Here is an 18612-nt window from a genome sequence, read left to right on the forward strand (position 1 = left end):
ATGCACCACCACGCCTGGCTAATTTTTGTATTTTTAGTAGAGACAGGGTTTCACCATGTTGGTCAGGCTGGTCTCAAACTCCTGACCTCATGATCCACCTGCCTCAGCCTCCCAACGCACTGGGATTACAAGTGTGAGCCACTGTGCCCGGCCTCATCTCCCTTCTTATAATGACACTAGTCATACCAGATTAGGGTCCATCCTAATGACCTCATTTTACTTTAATCCCCTCTTTAAAGGCCCTATGTCCACACACAGTCATGTTCTGATGTATAGGGTGTTAGGACAGCAACATATGAATTTTAGGGGACACAATTTAGCCCATGACACTGCCTTTCTCCTATTATTGGAGGCTTCATCTATTTTCAGCCCGAAGGAGCCTTAGCCCTAGCAAGATCTGCCCAGAGACAGGAGGACGGTGGCAGCTTAGACAAGGGGGCTGGAGTGGGAATGGGAATTTTGGGGGTCCAGAGTTTAGATGGGAGGAGTTACTTTGTGCTGGGTAGATGGTGGGGGCCATGCCTGGCTAGAGGGGTGCAGAGCATGGCCTTAGTGGGGCCTGTGTAGGAGGGGGTTCCTCTAGGCATCCTGTATTCCCCCCCGCTGCCCTTTTCTTCCCCACGGGTGGGCAGTGATGGCTGAGCTGGGATGCTGGGTGGGCCCTGTGTCCCCACAGGCTTCCTGGAGAAAAACCGAGATGTGCTGAGCACAGATATCCTCACCGTGGTTTACTCCTCCAAAAACAAGTTTCTGAGGGAGCTATTCAACCTGGAGTCAGCAGAGACCAGGCTGGGCCATGGGACCATCCGCCGGGCAAAGGCAGGAAACCATCTCTTCAAGGTGGGCTCCCAGGCACCCTCCTGGGTCTCTCACCCCTGATGGCTACAAGGCCAGACAGACATGTACAGGAAAGTCTGTTTTAATCACCTGTGGGTCCCCAGCATGCAGCAGGCACTTGGGAAACCTGCAATGGATGGATGGACGGATGGATGGATGCGTGGGTGGATAGGTAAATGGATGGGTGAATGGGTGGGTGGGTGGATAGATGGGTGAGTGGGTGGATGGGTAGTGGGTGGGTGGATGGATGGGTGAGTGGGTGGATGGGTGAGTGGGTGGGTGGATGGATGGGTGGGTGAGTGGATGAGTGAATGGGTGTGTGGATGGTGGGGTGGATGGATGGATGGATGGATGAGTGGATGGATGGATGGTGGGGTGGCTGTGTGGATGGGTGAGTGGATGGATGGATGGGTGGGTGGATGGATGGATGGGTGGAAGGATAGTTGGATGGGCACGTGGGATGGGTGGATGGGTGGGTGGATGGGTGGGTGGATGGGTGAGTGGGTGGATGGATAGACAGATGGGCAGGTGGCTGTGTGGGTGGGTGAGTGGATGGATGGATGGGTGGGTGGATGGATAGATGGATGGGTGGGTGGCTGTGTGGATGGGTGAGTGGATGGATGGATGGGTGAGTGGATGGGTAAATGGATAGGTGCATGGGTGGGTGGGTGGATGGATGGGTGAGTGGATGGATAGACAGATGGATGGGCAGGTGGCTGTGTGGGTGGGTGAGTGAGTGGATGGATGGATGGACGGGTGGGTAGATGAGTGGGTGGATGGGTGGGTGGGTGGATGGATAGATGGATGGGTGGGTGGCTGTGTGGATGGGTGAGTGGATGGATGGATGGGTGGGTGGATGGGTGAATGGATGGATGCATGGGTGGGTGGGTAGATGAATGGGTGAGTGGGTGGATGGGTGTTGGGTAGGTGGGTGGAAGGGTGGTAGGCAGGTGGATGGATGGGTGAGAGGATGGGTGTGTGACTGGATGGGTGAATGAGTGGGTGGATGGATAGATGGGTGGGTGGGTGGGTTCTTGACCAGGTAGAGGCACCACTCCACCTGTGGGGCCTTGGCAGCAGCCCTTGCTGGACTATGGGGTCAGCTGTCCCAGGACATGGCTCCTGAGACCCACCTGTGCTTTGTGCTTCCATTCACAGTCTGCAGACTCAAATAAACGGCCCTCCACCTTAGCAGGCCAGTTCAAACAGTCTCTGGACCAGCTGATGAAAATTCTGACCAACTGCCAGCCTTACTTCATCCGCTGCATCAAACCTAATGAATATAAGAAGCCGCTGGTAATGACAGGAGGCTGGGACACAGTAAAGGAGGGAGGAGGAGGAGGCTGATGCCCTCTAGGGTTGTGGTCACTCCCTCTGCCAGGGCCTGGCTAGTGTTAGAGCTGTTACTGCCCCTACCTTACAGATAAGTACACTGGGGTAAGGCGACCGGTCTAGGTCATGTGAAGGTCAGTGACCTGCAGGGCTTTGGGTTGCTGAGCCCTCAGTTCCCTTAGCTCCACCATGCATCTTCTGTGCGTTCTTGGCCTGGCTCTTTGCTGCTGTGAGCCTCAGTTTTTCCTTTTGTAAAGTCAGACTTGCTCCTGCCTGCAGGAAGGCACTGAGGGTTGGACATGAGGTTTGCAGCACATGTAAACCACACTCAACAAAGGCAGCAATCAGTAGTAGGACTTCAGAGGCTGACACCACTCTTTTCACCAAGCCCTGCAGAAAGTCATCTTTACCTGTGTGAGATGGTGAGGGGGTGACAGCCTACTCCCCGCCCATAAGGAAGTCCCTGCTCCACTGGCTGGGGAGTCTCACCCAGAGGCTGCATATGCAGGGATTCTCCAAACTAGGAGACATCAACTGAAACAATATAAAATGGTTTTTATCCCCATAAGGGAATAAAAATATTACATGAAATTAAATGCCTTTTTGGAAAGGATAAAACTATGTGAAATTAAGTTTGATCTGGGTGTAGTAGCTCATGCTTGTAATCCCAGCACTTTGTGAGGCTGAGGCCGGAGGATTGCTTGAGGCCAGCCTGGGCAACATAGCAAGACCTTATCTCTGCAAAATTTTAAAAGTATAAAAATTAGCTAGGTATGGTGGTATGTGCCTGTAGTCTCAGTTACTCAGGAGGCTAAGGGAGGAGGATCACTTGAGCCCAGGAGGTCGAGGCTGCAGTGAGCTATGATCACACCACTACACTTCAGCCTGGGTGACAAAGCAAGACCCTGTCTCTAAAAAAATTAAATGGGGCTTGCCTTATGAAATCTAGGTTACATCTTCCTTGAAGGCACAATAGGCAGATGTGAGATAACCTGTCTTGTTCCTTAACTGCTGGGAGAAGTAGCTGGGCTCCCAGAGACCCCTGGCTCGTTCCCACCCTGCCGACCTTGGGAGCTGGGAGCTGTAGGACAGGCCGGCAGGCCTGAGGCTGAAGCTCAGGGGTTGAGAGTGCCTCTGCCTCTCATTGGTGGCAGCTGCCCTGCTGTGTGGTATGTAGGGGAAGCCCAGATAGGCTCAGGGTTCAAACCCAGGTTCAGCCCCTTAGAAGCGTGACCCTGTGCCTCAGGCACCTCATCTTTAAATTGGAGCCAATCACCCACACCAGGCAGGGCTGTTGTAAAGATTGAGTGAGAAACGCCAGGCCCTTAGGAAATCCTCAGTGAAGCGCAGCTGAACACTTACCCCAGGCTAAGCGCAGTGTGGCCTGGACCCCACCAGCAGTTGGCGCTGTGGCCCTGCAGGTAGGGTAACAGTGCCCGCTGGTGGGCTTGCGGGATCAGAGGGCGTTCCCCAGGGTCCCTCAGAGACTCCTGGCTTGTAGGTGGAGGGGGCTCTCTGGAATCCAAGCCATGGCAGAGTCTTGGAACGCCTGCTGAAGCCTGACACCCCAGGGAAGGACATCATGCCATTTCTCTGCCGGTCACACTCGCCTCCAAGCAAAAGACGGCTGAGCTCCCTGGGGCCAAGGGCCCTCCACTGCCCCGCACACCCCCTCCCGGCCCTCACTCCAGGTCTCACTCTGACCTCCATCTCCTGGGAGGGAGAGACTAAGTTGATGAGGATATTTTCTGCCTCTGAGTAGATTTATTTTTTCATTTAACTATTGTGCGGGAGGCACCGTGAAACTCTAAGTGCCTACGGGGCAGGTTTCCACCCTGACCTATGTAGGCAAGGGGCGCTTAAAAACGTTTTTAACTGGGCCAGGCGCGGTGGCTCAGGCCTGTAATCCTAACACTCTGGGACACCAAGGCGGACGGACCATTTAAGCTCAGGAATTGGTGACCAGCCTGGCCAACATGGTGAAACTCCGTCTTTAACTAAAAATACAAAACTTATCCCAGCGTGGTGCCACACGCCTGTAATCCCAGCTACTCAGGAGGCTGAGGCAGGAGAATCGCCTGCACCCAGGAGGCAGAGGTTGCAGTGAGCCGAGATCGTGCCACTGCACTCCAGCCTGGGCGACAGAACAAGACTCCATCTCAAAAAAGTAAATAAATAAATAAAACTTTAAAAAAAAGAGCATTTTAAACTGGCCATGTACAGAGGACGTTTACACTCAGCGCTTCGGGTAGTTGAGAGTGATGGGAGTATTGTGTTTCTGTGGGTGCCACAGTTTCCACTGCTATCGACTTTTATCTCCTTGACAACTCTATGGGGTTTTCAACTACTTGCACTACTCTCTTCAAAAGGTAGCCTTACTGAAGTCGCATTTGCTTAGTTTTTCCATCTCTGGAGGACAGTGGGGGCGGGCGGGGCGAGGGGCTGGACACACTGACCTCTGGCTATGGGCCCGTGCCCGATGGCGGGGTGCCGGGAAGGGGGGTGCCTGCAAAGGGGGGCTTGCACCGGGTCAGCACCCCGCGTCCGCCCACAGCTGTTCGACCGGGAGCTGTGTCTGCGGCAGCTGCGGTACTCGGGCATGCTGGAGACCGTGCGCATCCGCAAGTCCGGCTTCCCCATCCGCTACGCGTTCGAAGAGTTCTCGCAGAGGTTCGGCGTGCTGCTGCCCAGCGCCGTGCGGATGCAGGTCAGCGCCCCTCGGGGACGGCCACCGCTGTCCATCCACGGCCTTCCCCTCGGCCTCCCGCTGCCCTCCCCGGCCCCAGCCTTGCGATGAGCCCTGTCCTTCCTCCCTCTCTCCTCCTCCCGCCCTGCCCTGTCCCTCTCCCAGCGCCACGGAAGTGAGGGGCTTTCCCTGGGGTCCGGGAGAGCTGGCGGCCGCAGCGGTTCCTTCTGGACCATGTCTGTGGTTGTACAGTAGACACGTTCTCTCCTACCGCGTGGGCGAGCCGAGGTGTGGCTAGAAAGCTACTGGTTCCTGTCTGATCTGGAACTCAGCCATCCTGAGGCTGGGCCTGGCTTGGGCCGAGCGTCCCACAACACATGGAGGCCCCAGGCCCCGAGTTCCCTCCTCACTCCAACCCCTGTTCGAGGTTCCCATTGTGCCTGTGCCTGGGCTGGGGCACGGGCAGCCCCTGATGGGGGAGCCTGTGGGAGGAGGAGGGAGACTCCACCCCCAGAGGGCCGCCGAGGGGTCTCTGCCCTCTATCCCAACTGCAGCCCCCTTTGGTCTTGGCAGCTGCAAGGCAAGTTCCGCCAAATGACCCTGGGCATCGCTGACATGTGGCTGCGGACAGACAAAGACTGGAAAGTGGGGAAGACCAAAATTTTCCTGAAGGTGAGACCCCCAGGAACCAGCCGGCCTTTGGCCTCCTTTAGCTCCTGGTCCCCACCCTCAGGGCACCCCTGGATGTAGAACGTCACGCTAGGGGACAATGAGGTAGTGGTGAGGGGACTGAGGAGGGCCAGCCCAGCCTGTGGAAGCCCAGGAGGCTTCTCAGAGGGGCAAGGCCTGAGGGTGCAGAGGAGGCGCCGTCAGCCACAGGGCAGCACCCAGGAGCTCAGGGCGGTCTGCTGGTGTCCTGAGACCTGCCTCCATTATGCTGGGAGCCACATCCTGCCATGCAGGCTTCCCTACACTGGGGAGGCCCAGCTTCTGCAGAGCCTGGAGGGCTACTGCTTTAGTGGAAGAGTGCTGTGTGTCAACTCTCCACAAAGTGACTTGTCCTTAGGAGACTTGTGCAAGCATCACCACCACCACCTGCCTCCCCCAAAACGCACAGGGAGCTGAAGTCACACAAAGGAAGCTTCGGGGCCTTCCAGAAGTGCCCTTTGGGTCACAACCACTGAGGAAGGAACCTCCATGTCCCCTAGCCTTCTAAGCCTTGGCGGGCCAGCACAGTGAGAGGGAAGAGGAAGAGCTGGGAGCAGAGCTGGGAGGACACTTTGCCAGCTCGCCCGAGCCCCCACCCATCCCTGCTGCCCCTTCCTCTTCCCCCATAGTGCCTGCCCACCTGCCCGCATGCGTCCTCAGAGGGACCTCCTGGCCCCAGCCCTCCAATCAGTCTGTCTGTCCATTTGACTGTGCAATAGTCAGGCTGTGCTGGGGCTCAGAGGCTAAGATGCGCAGGGAAGAAACCGAGTGGCTTCCAATTTAGTGGGGTAGGCAAGGCCAGCAGAGGGACCATCTCAGGGCTCTGTGGGTTTGTCATAAATGGCTCTTATTATTTTGAGGTGTGTTCCTTCAATACCTAGTTTATTGAGAGTTTTTTTTTTAACATAAAGCGATGTTGAATTTTATCAAAGGCCTTTTCTGCATCTATTGAGATAATCATGTGGTTTTTGTCTTTAGATTTGTTTATGTGGTGAATTATGTTTATTGATTTGCATATGTTGAACCAGCCTTGCATTGTGGGGATGAAACCAACTTGATCGTGGTGGATAAGCTTTTTGATGTGCTGCTGAATTCAGTTTGCCAGTATTTTATGGAGAATTTTTGCATCGATGTTCATCAGGAATATTGGCCTGAAGTTTTCTTCTTTTGTCGTATCTCTGCCAGGTTTTGGTATCAGGATGATGCTGGCCTCATAGAGAGTCAGGGAGGAGTCCCTCCTTTTCAATTGTTTGGAATAGTTTCAAAAAAAAAAAAAAAAGGTATCAGCTCCTCTTTGTACTTCTGGTAGAATTCAGCTGTAAATCCATCTGGTCCTGGGCTTTTTTTGGTTGGTAGGCTATTTATTATTACCTTAATTTCAGAACTTGTTACTGATCTATTCAGGGATTCAACTTCTTCCTGGTTCAGTCTTGGGAGGGTGTATGTGTCCAGGAATTTATCCATTTCTTCTAGATTTTCTAGTTTATTTGCATAGAGGTTTTTATACTATTCTCTGGTGGTTTGTATTTCCATGGGCTCAGTAGTGATATCCCCTTTATCATTTTGTATTATGTCTATTGGATTCTTCTCTCTTTTCTTCTTTTTTAGTCTAGGTAGTGGTCTATCTATTTTATTACTTTTTTCAAAAAAAAAAAACCAGCTCCTGGACTCAGTGATTTTTTGAAGTTTTTCATATCTCTGTCTCCTTCAGTTCTGCTCTGATCTTGGTTATTTATTATCTTCTGCTAGTTTTGAAATTTGTTTGCTCTTTGTTCTCTGGTTATTTTAGTTGTGATGTCAGGGTGTCGATTTGAGATCTTTCTAGCTTTCCAAGGTGGGCATTTAGTGCTATAATTTCTCTCTTAACACTGCTTTAGCTGTGTCCCAGAGATTCTGGTACGTTGTCTCTTTGTTCTAATTGGTTTCAAAGAACTTCTTGATTTCTGCCTTAATTTCATTATTTACCCAGGAGTCATTCAGGAGCAGGTTGTTCAATTTCTATGTAGTTGTGTGGTTTTGAGTGAGTTTCTTAATCCTGAGTTCTAATTTGATTGCACTGTGGTCTGAGAGACTGTTGTGATTTCAGTTCTTTTGCATTTGCTGAGGGTGTTTTACTTCTGATTATGTGATCAATTTTAGAGTAAGTGCCATGTGGCACCGAGAAGAATGTGTACTCTGTTTTGGGGTGGAGAGTTCTGTAGATATCTATCAGGTCCACTTGATCCAGAGCTGAGTTCAAGTCCTAAATATCTTTGTTAATTTTCTGTCTCGATGATCTGTCTAATATTAACAGTGGGGTGTTAAAATCTCCCACTATTATTGAGGGAAACATTTTTATATTGAAACAAGCATGGGGCTTTTACACGGTTGAATGCAAATGTCACATGAATTTTGGGAGATAAAACACAACTTCAGGAAAATTTTGTGCCCCCTCTTGAATTCTTCAGAGCAGAAATGAAGGATGCCAGATTGAATTAGCAAGAAGAAAGAGCTAATGTGGGAAGTTCTTGGATTGGGGTGGGAGGTACGGTTGCAGCTCCTGTCTCTGAGCAACATGAAGGTCACTTTGAAGGCCCCCTTCTTTGGCCTGCCCTCCTGGGAGAAGTCTGAGAGATGCTACCTTTGGGAGACAGAGCCCAGGCCCAGGCAGGGGCTGTGGGGTGAGGGTGAGCAGCCTGGTGACGGCGTCTCTCCTGTTCCAGGATCGTCAGGACACTCTGCTGGAGGTACAGAGAAGCCAGGTGCTGGACAGAGCGGCGCTCAGCATCCAGAGAGTCCTGCGGGGCTACAGATACAGGTGCCGGCCCTGCCCCAAGGCCCATCCAGCCCACTCCTGCCCACAGTGTCCCCACACAGACCTGCAGCCCACAAACCAGGATCCCATGTTCCTGCTGGGCCCTCCCTGGGGAACTGAGATCTTCCAATGTCTTCCAACCAGGGACACTGCAACCTGTGTTGGCCAGAGAATTTGGATACATTATTGGAATGTTTGGAAAAAACAAAAAACACTCCATATGCAAGAGACGGGAGCCGAATGAAGGGCCAGCCCTGCTCTCAACCAGGGTTTGACGTTCCACTTCAATTATGTCAAAGTGTATGGGTTTGGGTTGTGAGGCAATTTGCTTTTGGAGGGAAAAGAACGCATGGCTTGCCTGCGTTCCCTGCTCAGTAAGAGGGTACCGCCTGAGTTGTAATCCAGGATCAGTGGATCAGCAGCGCTGCTGCCTTGCCCCACCCTCGCCTGGGTTCCTGAGCCACCATAGCAAGGGCTGGAAACCCAGGCATGAGAACGTGGGAGAAGACAGCCAGCCCCAGAAACAGAGAATGAGGGGGCACCGAGCAGGGCAGGGAGCCGGGAGCTAGGGCCCACAGCTAGAGAGGCAGCTCTGCTGCTGCGAAGCCGGAGGCCGGCTCAGGGCCAGCCTCTGGTGCTGCTGATCTCAGGACAACAGACCGCATCTGACCAAACAGACCCACGTGGTCGGAGGCCAGGCAGGCTGCCCCCACCGACTCCCAACATTTTAACATTTTACATTTAACATTTTAAATTAAGCTTTTTGTTTTGAGATTATTGTAGATTTACATGCAGTCATAAGAAACAATATGAGATATCGCCATATACTCTTCACCCATTTCCCCCAGTGAAAACGTCTTACCACCCGTGCCCCCCATCCCCAGCCCTGCTTAACCCCGGCAACCTCTAACCTGTTCTACATTTCTAGAATGTTGTCATTGCACAAATGTTATATACATGGAATTATACAACATGCAGCCTGGGGTGGGCTTTTTTCACTTGGCATGTTTCTCTGGAAATTTCATCCAGGTTATTGCTTGCATTAATATTTTTATTTATTTATTTATTTATTTATTTGAGACAAAGTCTTGCTCAGTCAACCAGGCTGGAGTGCAGTGGCACAATCTTGGCTCACTGCAACCTCTGCTTTCCAGGCTCAAGCTATCCTCCGACCTCAGCCTCCAAAGTAGCTGGGACTACAGGCGCCTGCCACCATGCCCGGCTGATTATTGTATTTTTTGTAGAGGCGGGGTTTTGCTATGTTACCCAGACTGGTCTCAAACTCCTGGCCTCAAGTGATCCGCCCGCCTCAGTCTCTCAAAGTGCTGGGATTACAGGTGTGAGCCACTGCGCCCAGCCAATATTTTGTTACGTTTTATTGCTGGGTAGTGTTCTATGGGATGGATACACCACAGTTTGTTTAACCATTCACCTGGTTAAAGAAGGACATCTGGGCTGTTTCCAGTTTTTGGCTTTGATGAATAAAGCTGTTATGAGCATTTATGAGGTTTTTGTGAGAACATCAGTTGCCATTTCTCTGGGATGTACGCCCAGGAGTGCAGTTACTGAGTCATACAGTGGTTACAAGTTTTGTTTTTTCAGAAACTGCCAAACTGTTTTCAAGAGTGGCTGTACCGTTTTACATTCTCACCAGCAATGCCTGGCTGACTCGGTGCCCCTGCATCCTCACCAGTATTTGACGTTGTCATTGTTTATTTTAGCCCTTCTGATAGGTCTGCGATGATCTCTCATTGTGGCTGTCCTTAACATTTCCCGATGTGGAACACCTTTGTGTGTGCTTGTCATGTGTGTGTCCCCTCTTTGATGACCCGTCTCTGCATGTTGCTTGCCTGTTTTCTAATTGGAGTCTTTGATGAGTTTTGAGAGTTCTTTATATATTCTAGATACTAGTCCTCTGTCAGCTATGTGGTTTGTGAATATTTTCTCCCAGTCTGTAGGTTGTCTCTTCATCCTCTTAAGAGAGCTTTGCAGAGCGAAAGTTTTTTAATTTTGGTAAAGTCTAATTGTCAAAGTTCTCTTTCATGGATCTTGCTTTTAGTGCTGAGTCTAAGAACTCTTTGTCAAGATTTTCTTTTGTGTTTTTCTAAAAGTTTTTATAGTTTTAAATATGTTACATGTAGGTCCATGATACATGCCCATTTTGAATTAATTTTTGTATACAGCCTGACACTTAGGTCAATGTTCTTTTAAATTTTTTTCCTATGGTTGTCTCCCCAGTATTATTCATTTAAAAAAGTCTATCCTTCCGTCAGTGAATTGCTTTTACATCTTTATCAAAACATAGTCGTGTAGGTCTATTTCTAGGTTCTGTATCCCATTCCATTGGTCGATGACTCTATCCCTCCACAATGCCACAGCATCTTGTTTATCGTAGTTATATAATAAGTCTTAAAGCTGTGTAGACTAATTCTTCCCACTTTTCTTCTGCAAAAGTGTTTTAGTTATTCTAGTTCCTTTGCATTTCCATGTACATATAAAAATAATCTTGTCTATATCTACAAACAAAACCTTGCTGGGATTGTTGATAGTAATAGGCTTGTATAGCAATTTGAAAATTAATATGTAGCTCCATTTATTTAGATATTATTTGATTTCATGCATCCGTGTTTTGTAGTTTTTAGCATACAAACCCTATACATGTTTTATTAGATTTACATTATTTTTAGTAATTGTAAATGGTACTGTATTTTTAATTTTGACATTGGCATATTCATTGCTAGCAAATAGAAATATGTTGGATTTTTGTGTGTTGACTTCATATCCTGCAGCCTTGCTGAGTTCACTTTTTATAAATTCCTTAGAATTTTCTATGTAGATCATCTTGTCATCTGCAAATAGGGGCAGCTTTCTATCTTTTTCTTTTCCCAATCCATATGTCTTTTATTTCCTTTTCTTGCCTATTGCAGTGGCCAGAACATCCAGTATTATTCAGGTGGTGAGAACAGATATATTTGCTTAGTCCTTTATCTTAGGGGGAAAACACTCAGACTTTAACCATTAAATATAATGTTAAGGCTGAGGCGGGCAAATCACGAGGTCAGGAGATTGAGACCATCTGGCTAGCACTGTGAAACCCCATCTCTACTAAAAAAAGAAAAAATTAGCCAGGCGTGATGGTGGGCACCTGTGGTCCCAGCTACTCGGGAGGCTGAGGCAGGAGAATGGCGTGAACCCAGCAGGCGGAGCTTGCGGTGAGCCGAGATTGCACCACTGCACCCCAGCCTGGGCGATAGAGTGAGACTCTGTCTGAAAAAAAAATGTATATGTGTGTGTGTGTATATAATGTTAGCTGTAGGTTTTTCATTGATGCCCTTTCTCAAGTCAAGGAAGCTTCCCATACTCCTAGTTTTCTGGGAGTTTTTATCACGAACAAGTGTTGAATGTCAATTTTTTTTTCTGCATCAGTTGATAATGATATGTGATTTTTCTCATTTAGCCTTTTAATGTGGTGAGTTACGTTTCCTGATTTTTAAATATTGAACCAGCTTCGCATCCCTGGAGGAAACTCCACTCGGTCCTAGAGTATAATTCTTTTTGATGTTGCTGAATGCTGTTTGTTAATGTTTCATTAAGGAGTTTTGCATCTGTATTCATGAGGTCTGAGGATTTTTTTTTCTTTTGTCTTGTCTGATTTTAGTATCAGAGTAACACTAGCTTCATAAAATGAATTAGGAAGTGTTTCCTCTTCTGTTTTCTGGAATAAATTATGTAGAATTGATGTGAATTTTTCTTTAAATGGCAGAAATCTCCAGTGAAAATATCTTGGCCTGGGAATTTTATAGGGAGTTTTAAATTATAAATTCAATTTATTTAATAGTTATAGGAATGATTCAAATTATTTTATATTGAGTGAGTTGTGGTAATTTGTGCTTGCTGAGGAACTAGTCCATGTTATCTAAGTTGTCAAATGTGCGTACGTCAATTTGTTCATAGTGTTCCATTATTATCCTCTTGATAGCTGCAGACTCTGTAATGATATCCCCTGTGTCATTCCTGATATTTGCAATTTATGTCTTCCCCTTTTTTTCTTTGTCAGTCTTGCTAAAGATTTGTTAATATTCTTGTCCTGGCCGGGCACGGTGGCTCACACCTGTAATCCCAGCACTTTTGAGGCCGAGGCAGGCAGATCACTTGAGGTCAGGAGATTGAGACAGCCTGGCCAACATGGCAAAACCCCGTCTCTACTAAAAATACAAAAATTAGCTGGGCGTGGTGGCAGGTGCCTGTAATCTCAGCTACTCGGGAGGCTGAGGCAGGAGAATTGCTTGAACCTGGGAGGTGAAGGTAGTGGTGAGCCGAGATCATGCCATTGCACTTCAGCCTGGGCAACAAGAGTAAGATTTTGTCTCAAACAAACAAAAAAAAAATTCTTGTCCTTTTCAAAGAATCAGGCTTTAGTTTCATTACTTCTTCTCTAATTTTTTATTTTTAATTTCCTTAATTTCTGCTCTTTTATTATTTTCATCCTTCCAACTTTGAGTGTATTTTACCCTTCTTCCTCTAGATTCTTGAGGCAGGAGATTAGATTATTAATTCAAGGCTTTTCCTCTTTTCTAATGTCGAGTGATATAAATCTCCGTCTTATCACTGCTTTAGCTGTGTTTCACAAATGTTCACGTTATACTTTCATTTAGTTCATTCAATTTCATTGACTTTCATTCAGAAAAAAATTAAATTTTCCTTGAAATTTCCTCTGCGAAAATTTAGAAGTATGTTGTTTAGTTTTCAGTGTTTAGAGAGTTTCCTGTTATCATTTTGTCTTTGACTTCTAGTTTGATTTCACTATGGTAAGAGACACACTCTGTATGAATTAAGTTCTATTAAGTATGTTGAAGTTTCCTTTGTGGCCCAAGATATGTCTCCTCTCCTGGTATATATTCTAAGGGCACTTGGAAAGAACATATATTTTGCTGTTAATTCGGTAGTGTGCTCTGAAAAATGTCAATTAGATCTTGTTGGTTGATAGTGGTGTTGAAGTCTATATTATTGCTGATTTTCTGTCTATGTGTTTTATCAGTTGTTGAGAGTCTCTAATTATGATTGTGGACTTGCGTTTTCCATTTCAGTTTTATCATTTTTGCTTCACATATTTTGCAGCTCTGTTGTTTGGTGAATACACGATTAGGATTGCTATGTCTTGGTGGATGTGCTTTTTATTATCATGTGATATCCTTCCCTGTCTGTGGTTATCTCCTTTGCTCTGAAGTCTACTTTATCTGGTATTAATATAGCCACTCCTGTTTTGATTACTGTTTACATGATCTGTATTTTTCATCCTTTTACTTTCAGCCTAGCTATATAACTATGTGTTAAGTGAGTTTCCCATAGACAGTATGTAATTGGGTCATGTTTTTCAATCCATTCTGCCAATTTCTGCCAATGTATGTCACTGGCATACATTAAATTCTTCCTTAACATCATCAACAGATTCTTGGAAGCTATGACTTTCCAAGAATATACAGCAGGTGTTTGAATATCATTGTTCCCTTCAGTGTGGTTTCATTACAATGTTGATGAGAAAACAGTTGGTTCCATCACATATCGTCTCACTCAAAGTCTGTTTCTAAGAAGGTATCAACAACATTGAGGACCTACTGTATTTAGGCCTTTTGCATTTAAGGTAACTATTCATGTTAGAGCTCAAGTCTGCCATTTTATTTTTTGTTTGCTATTTTTTTCCTCTCTCCTTTGCGTTTGTATGTTTTCTTTTTCCTGCCTTTCTATGACTTACTTAAAATTTTTTAAGTATTTCATTTTGATTTATCTGCAATGTGTTAGAGTATATGTCTTTTTTATAGCTTTGTAACGTGGTTGCATTAGGTATCATACACATATTATACACATACAGACAGAAGGTATCTACTGCTGTCATCATTTTACCACTTCCAGTGAAGTATAGAAACTTTACCCCCTTTTATGTCCATTTACCTTCTCTCGTGTGTAATACAATTTTCTTAAATATTTTCTCTACATACATGTAGAGTGACATCAAAAAGTGTTGGCCAGGCACAGTGGCTCATACCTGTAATCCCAGCATTTGGGGAGGCCAAGGCAGGAGGATCACTTGAGGCCAGCAGTTCAAAACCAGCCTGGTCAATGTAGTGAGAACTCGTCTCTACAAAAGAAAAATACAAAAATATCTGGGCATGGTGGTGCATGCCTGTAGTCAGCTATTTTGGGAGGCTGAAGTGGAAGGATCCTTGAGGCTAGGAGTTCAAAGTTATGGTGAGCTCTGATGGCGCCACTGCATTCCAGCCCAGATTACAGAGTGAGACCCTGTCTCCAAAAAAGAAAACATAGAAAGGGAACAACAACAACAACACTTTCTTTGATCATCTGTAAGAAGAAACTCCTGGCTGGGCAAGATGATTCATACCTGTAATCCCAGCACTGTGAGAGGCGGAGGCAGGTGGATTACTTGAGCCCAGGAGTTCAAGACCAGCCTGAGCAACATGGTGAAACCTCATCTCTACTAAAAATACAAAAAATTAGCCAGGCATGGTGATGTGCGCCTGTAGTTCCAGCTACTCAGGAGGTTGAGGTGGGAGGATTACTTGAGCCTGGGAGGTGAAAGTTGCAGTGAGCCGAGATTGCACCACTGTACTCCAGCCTAGGCAACGGAGTGAGACCTTGTCTCAAAAAAAAAAGCAACTCCTAATCCATTCAAGTTTTGTCATGAGATTGCAGCAAATCAGCCACATCTGCAGGCTCCACTTCTAATTCTAATTCTCTTGCTATTCCCACTACATACGCTGTTTCTTCCTCCACTGAATTCTTAACCCCTCAAAGTCATTCATGAGGATTGGAATCAACTTCTAAATTCCTGTTAATGTTGATAGTTTGACCTCCTCTCCTGAATCATGAATGTTCTTAGTGGCATCTAGAATGGTGAAAGCTTTCCAGAAGATTTTCAATTGACTTTGCCCAGATCTATTAGAAGAATTACTATCTATGGCAGCTATAGCATTATGGCATTTATTTCTTAAATAAGACTTGACAGTCTGAATTACCCTTTGATCCATGGACTGCAGAATGGATGCTTTTGTTCACAGGCATAAAAACATTAATCTCCTTGTATGTCTTCATCAGAGTTCTTGGGTGGCTGGGTGAATTGTCAATGAGTGGTAATATTTTGAAAGAAATCTTTTTTTTCTGAGCAGTAGGTCTCAATGGTGACCTTAAAATATTCAGTAAACCATGCTATAAATAGATGTGCTGTCACCCAGGCTTTGTTGTTTCACTTCTAAATTACAGGCAGAGTAGCTTTAACATGATTGTTAAGGGCCCTAGGATTTTCAGAGTGGTCAATTAGCATTGGCTTCAGCAATTAGCAAAGTCACCAGCTTCGTAATCCACTAATAAGAGAGTCTGCCTGTCCTTTAAAGATTTGAAGTCAGGCACTGACCTCTCTATACCTCTCTGTTACCTATGAAAGTCCTAGTGGCATCTTCTTCCAATATAAGGCTATTTTGTCTACATTGAAAATCTGTTGGCCGGGCACGGTGGCTCACACCTGTAATCCCAGCACTTTGGGAAGTCAAGGCCGGTGGATCGCAAGGTCAGGAGTTCGAGACCACCCTGGCTAATATGCTGAAACCCCGTCTCTACTAAAAATACAAAAAATTAGCCGGGCATGGTAGTGGGGGCCTGTTGTCCCAGCTACTTGGGAGGCTGAGGCAGGAGAATTGCTTGAACCCGGGAAGCAGAGGTTGCAGTGAGCTGAGATCGTGCCACTGCACTCCAGCCTGGGCGACAGATTGAGACTCCATCTCAAAAAAAAAAAAAAAAAATCTGTTGTTTGGATAATTTGCCGCAGCTTCTCCATCAGCACTTGCTGCTTCACCTTGCATTTTTATGTTATAGAGGTGGCTTGTTTCCTTAAACCTCATGACCCAAACTTTGCTAGCTTCATACTTTTCTTCTGCAGCTTCCTCACCTCTCTCAGTCTTCACAGAATTGAAGATAGTTAGGATCTTGCTCTGGATTGGGCTTTGGCTTAAGGAAATGTTGTGGCTGGTTTGATCTTCTATCCAGCCTATGAAAACTGTCTCCATATCAGCAAGAAGGCTGTTTCACTTTCTCATCATTCGTGTGTTCACTGGAGGGGCACCTTCAACTTCCTTCAGGAATTTTCCTTTGTATTCACAACGTGGCTGTTTCGTGCAAGAGACCTAGCTTTTGGCCTGTCTCAGCTTTGGATGGGCCTTCCTCACAAAGCTTAATCATTTCTCACTTTTGATTTAAAGTGAGAGACATGAGATGCTTCCTTTCACATGAACACTTAGAGGCCATAATAGGATTATTAACTGGCCTAATTTTAATATCGCTGTGTCTCAGGGAACAGGGAAACAGAGAAAAGACAGAGAGAGATGGGGGCACTACTGGTTGGTGAAGCAGTCAGAACACACACATTTATTAAGTTTCCCATCTTATATGGGTGCAGTTCGTGATGCCCCAAAATAATTCCAATTGTAACATTAAAGATCACAGATCATTATAGCAGATGTAATAATAATGAAAAATTTGAAAGATTGCAAGAATTACCAAAACGCCATACAGACATGAAGTGACCACATGCTATTGAAAAAATGATAACAATAGACTAACTCAACACACGGCTACCACAGACTTTCAATTTCTAAAAACATAGTATCTGCGAAGTGCAATCAAGCAAAGTAACATCATAATAAACTGAGGCATGCCTGCAGCTCTGTATGCACTGAGCTTGCCTGGGAGTGACTCCGCCTTGCCAGAGCCCAGCTTTCAGATTTTCTTCTCCGTCTCCAGCCCTGGGCTAGTGGCCAGAGGAGGGGCGTCTGCAACAAAAATGCAGAAGTAAGTTTTATCCTTTTGTAGCTCTTTGGGGGTAGAGAGAATGAGGAATAATTTTCTGATAACTTAAAAAAACTGGACTGTCGGCAGGACACAGTGGCTCACTCCTGTAATCCAGCACTTTGGGAAGTCGAGGTGGGTGGATCACTTAAGGTCAGAAGTTTGAGACCAACCTGGTCAACATGGTGAAACCCCGTCTCTACTAAAAATACAAAAATTAGCCAGGCATGGTGGCAGACACCTGTAATCCCCGTTATTTGGGAGATTGAGGAGTCAGGAGAATTGCTTGAACCCGGGAGGCAGAGGTTGCAGTGAGCCGAGATCGTGCCATTGCACTGCAGCCTGAGCAACAAGAGTGAAACTCCGTCTAAAAAAAAAAAAAAAAACTGGACTGTCATCTTCTACAAATTTGGGTTGCTGATAGCAGATATTTTTGTTCCTAACTTGCCTGTGCATCTTTTGGTCTGTAACACCTTTTGAGAAAGGATTGTACGTATTCATTTTCCCCAATATTTTACTATCCTTTTTCCCTTCCACAGCAGCAAACCAGTTTTTCTGCCCCAGAGGCTTTCAGCCATCTGGGGTTATTCCATGTGTGTGGCTTGTATTGCCCTTCTAGGAGGGAGTTCCTGAGGCAGAGGCGGGCAGCTGTGACCCTGCAGGCCTGGTGGAGAGGCTACTGCAACAGGAGGAATTTCAAGCTGGTGAGAGAACTCGCTGGGGCAGCTGGGCCCGCGGGTAACTGTCCAGTAAAAGACAGATTTGCAAAGTTTGTTTCTCTGAATGGGAGACCTCAGGCAGGAAGGATCAAATCACTTATAGACGTGGCATGCAAATTTAAAATGATCAGCCCTCAGCATCCCATACAGTCTCTTCTCGGCGTCATCTCCGGCCCCATGGTCTGTAGGCTTCAAAATGTTTTGTAGAACATGGGATATCTTCAGAGCTAGACTAGGTGTCCTGCTCTGGAATTGAATAACTCCTGTCTTTTCCCAACTTGCAGGCAACAAAATAAGCAAATGGATTGATTTGTTTCGAGTACTTTTTCCTAATTTTTCTCTTAACCACGGACATTTGCTAATGAGTATCTGCTCAAAGCAATGAACTAGAGTAACTATGGCTGTGCCTGTGTCACTTGGCTGCTTCTGTCATGGATGTGACTGGTGGTGACGTGAAATGATCACATCAGCAAGACTGGCCCAGCCCGCCTGCATTCCGTGCTCACCAAGGGCATGATAGTAGCTGGCCTGCGTGGAGCAGTTCCTTGGGGCCTATTGCTTCGCATACATCATTTTATTTAATGTTAAACCAACTCTGTACGTCAAGGAACTGAGACATAGAGGGGCTGAGTGGTTTCACCAAGAGCATGAGGCTAGTGAACTGTAGAGCTGGGGTTCAGATG

At 46.5% G+C, this 18612-nt stretch overlaps 1 protein-coding gene across 1 annotated transcript in view; it reads left to right on the forward strand.

The window, feature by feature from the left end:
- The window catches only part of MYO7B (myosin VIIB), a 78923-nt gene that overhangs the window by 29775 nt on the left and 30536 nt on the right, over nt 1-18612 (forward strand). The window contains exons 14-19 of the mRNA XM_011941676.1: nt 677-840; nt 1996-2133; nt 4724-4876; nt 5429-5527; nt 8266-8360; nt 17830-17914. Of these exons, the coding sequence (XP_011797066.1) occupies nt 677-840; nt 1996-2133; nt 4724-4876; nt 5429-5527; nt 8266-8360; nt 17830-17914 (734 nt within the window). The remainder of the gene's footprint in view (nt 1-676; nt 841-1995; nt 2134-4723; nt 4877-5428; nt 5528-8265; nt 8361-17829; nt 17915-18612) is intronic.

Source organism: Colobus angolensis, unplaced genomic scaffold (genome assembly GCF_000951035.1).
Source record: "Colobus angolensis palliatus isolate OR3802 unplaced genomic scaffold, Cang.pa_1.0 Scaffold20, whole genome shotgun sequence".
Lineage (NCBI taxonomy): Eukaryota > Metazoa > Chordata > Mammalia > Primates > Cercopithecidae > Colobus > Colobus angolensis.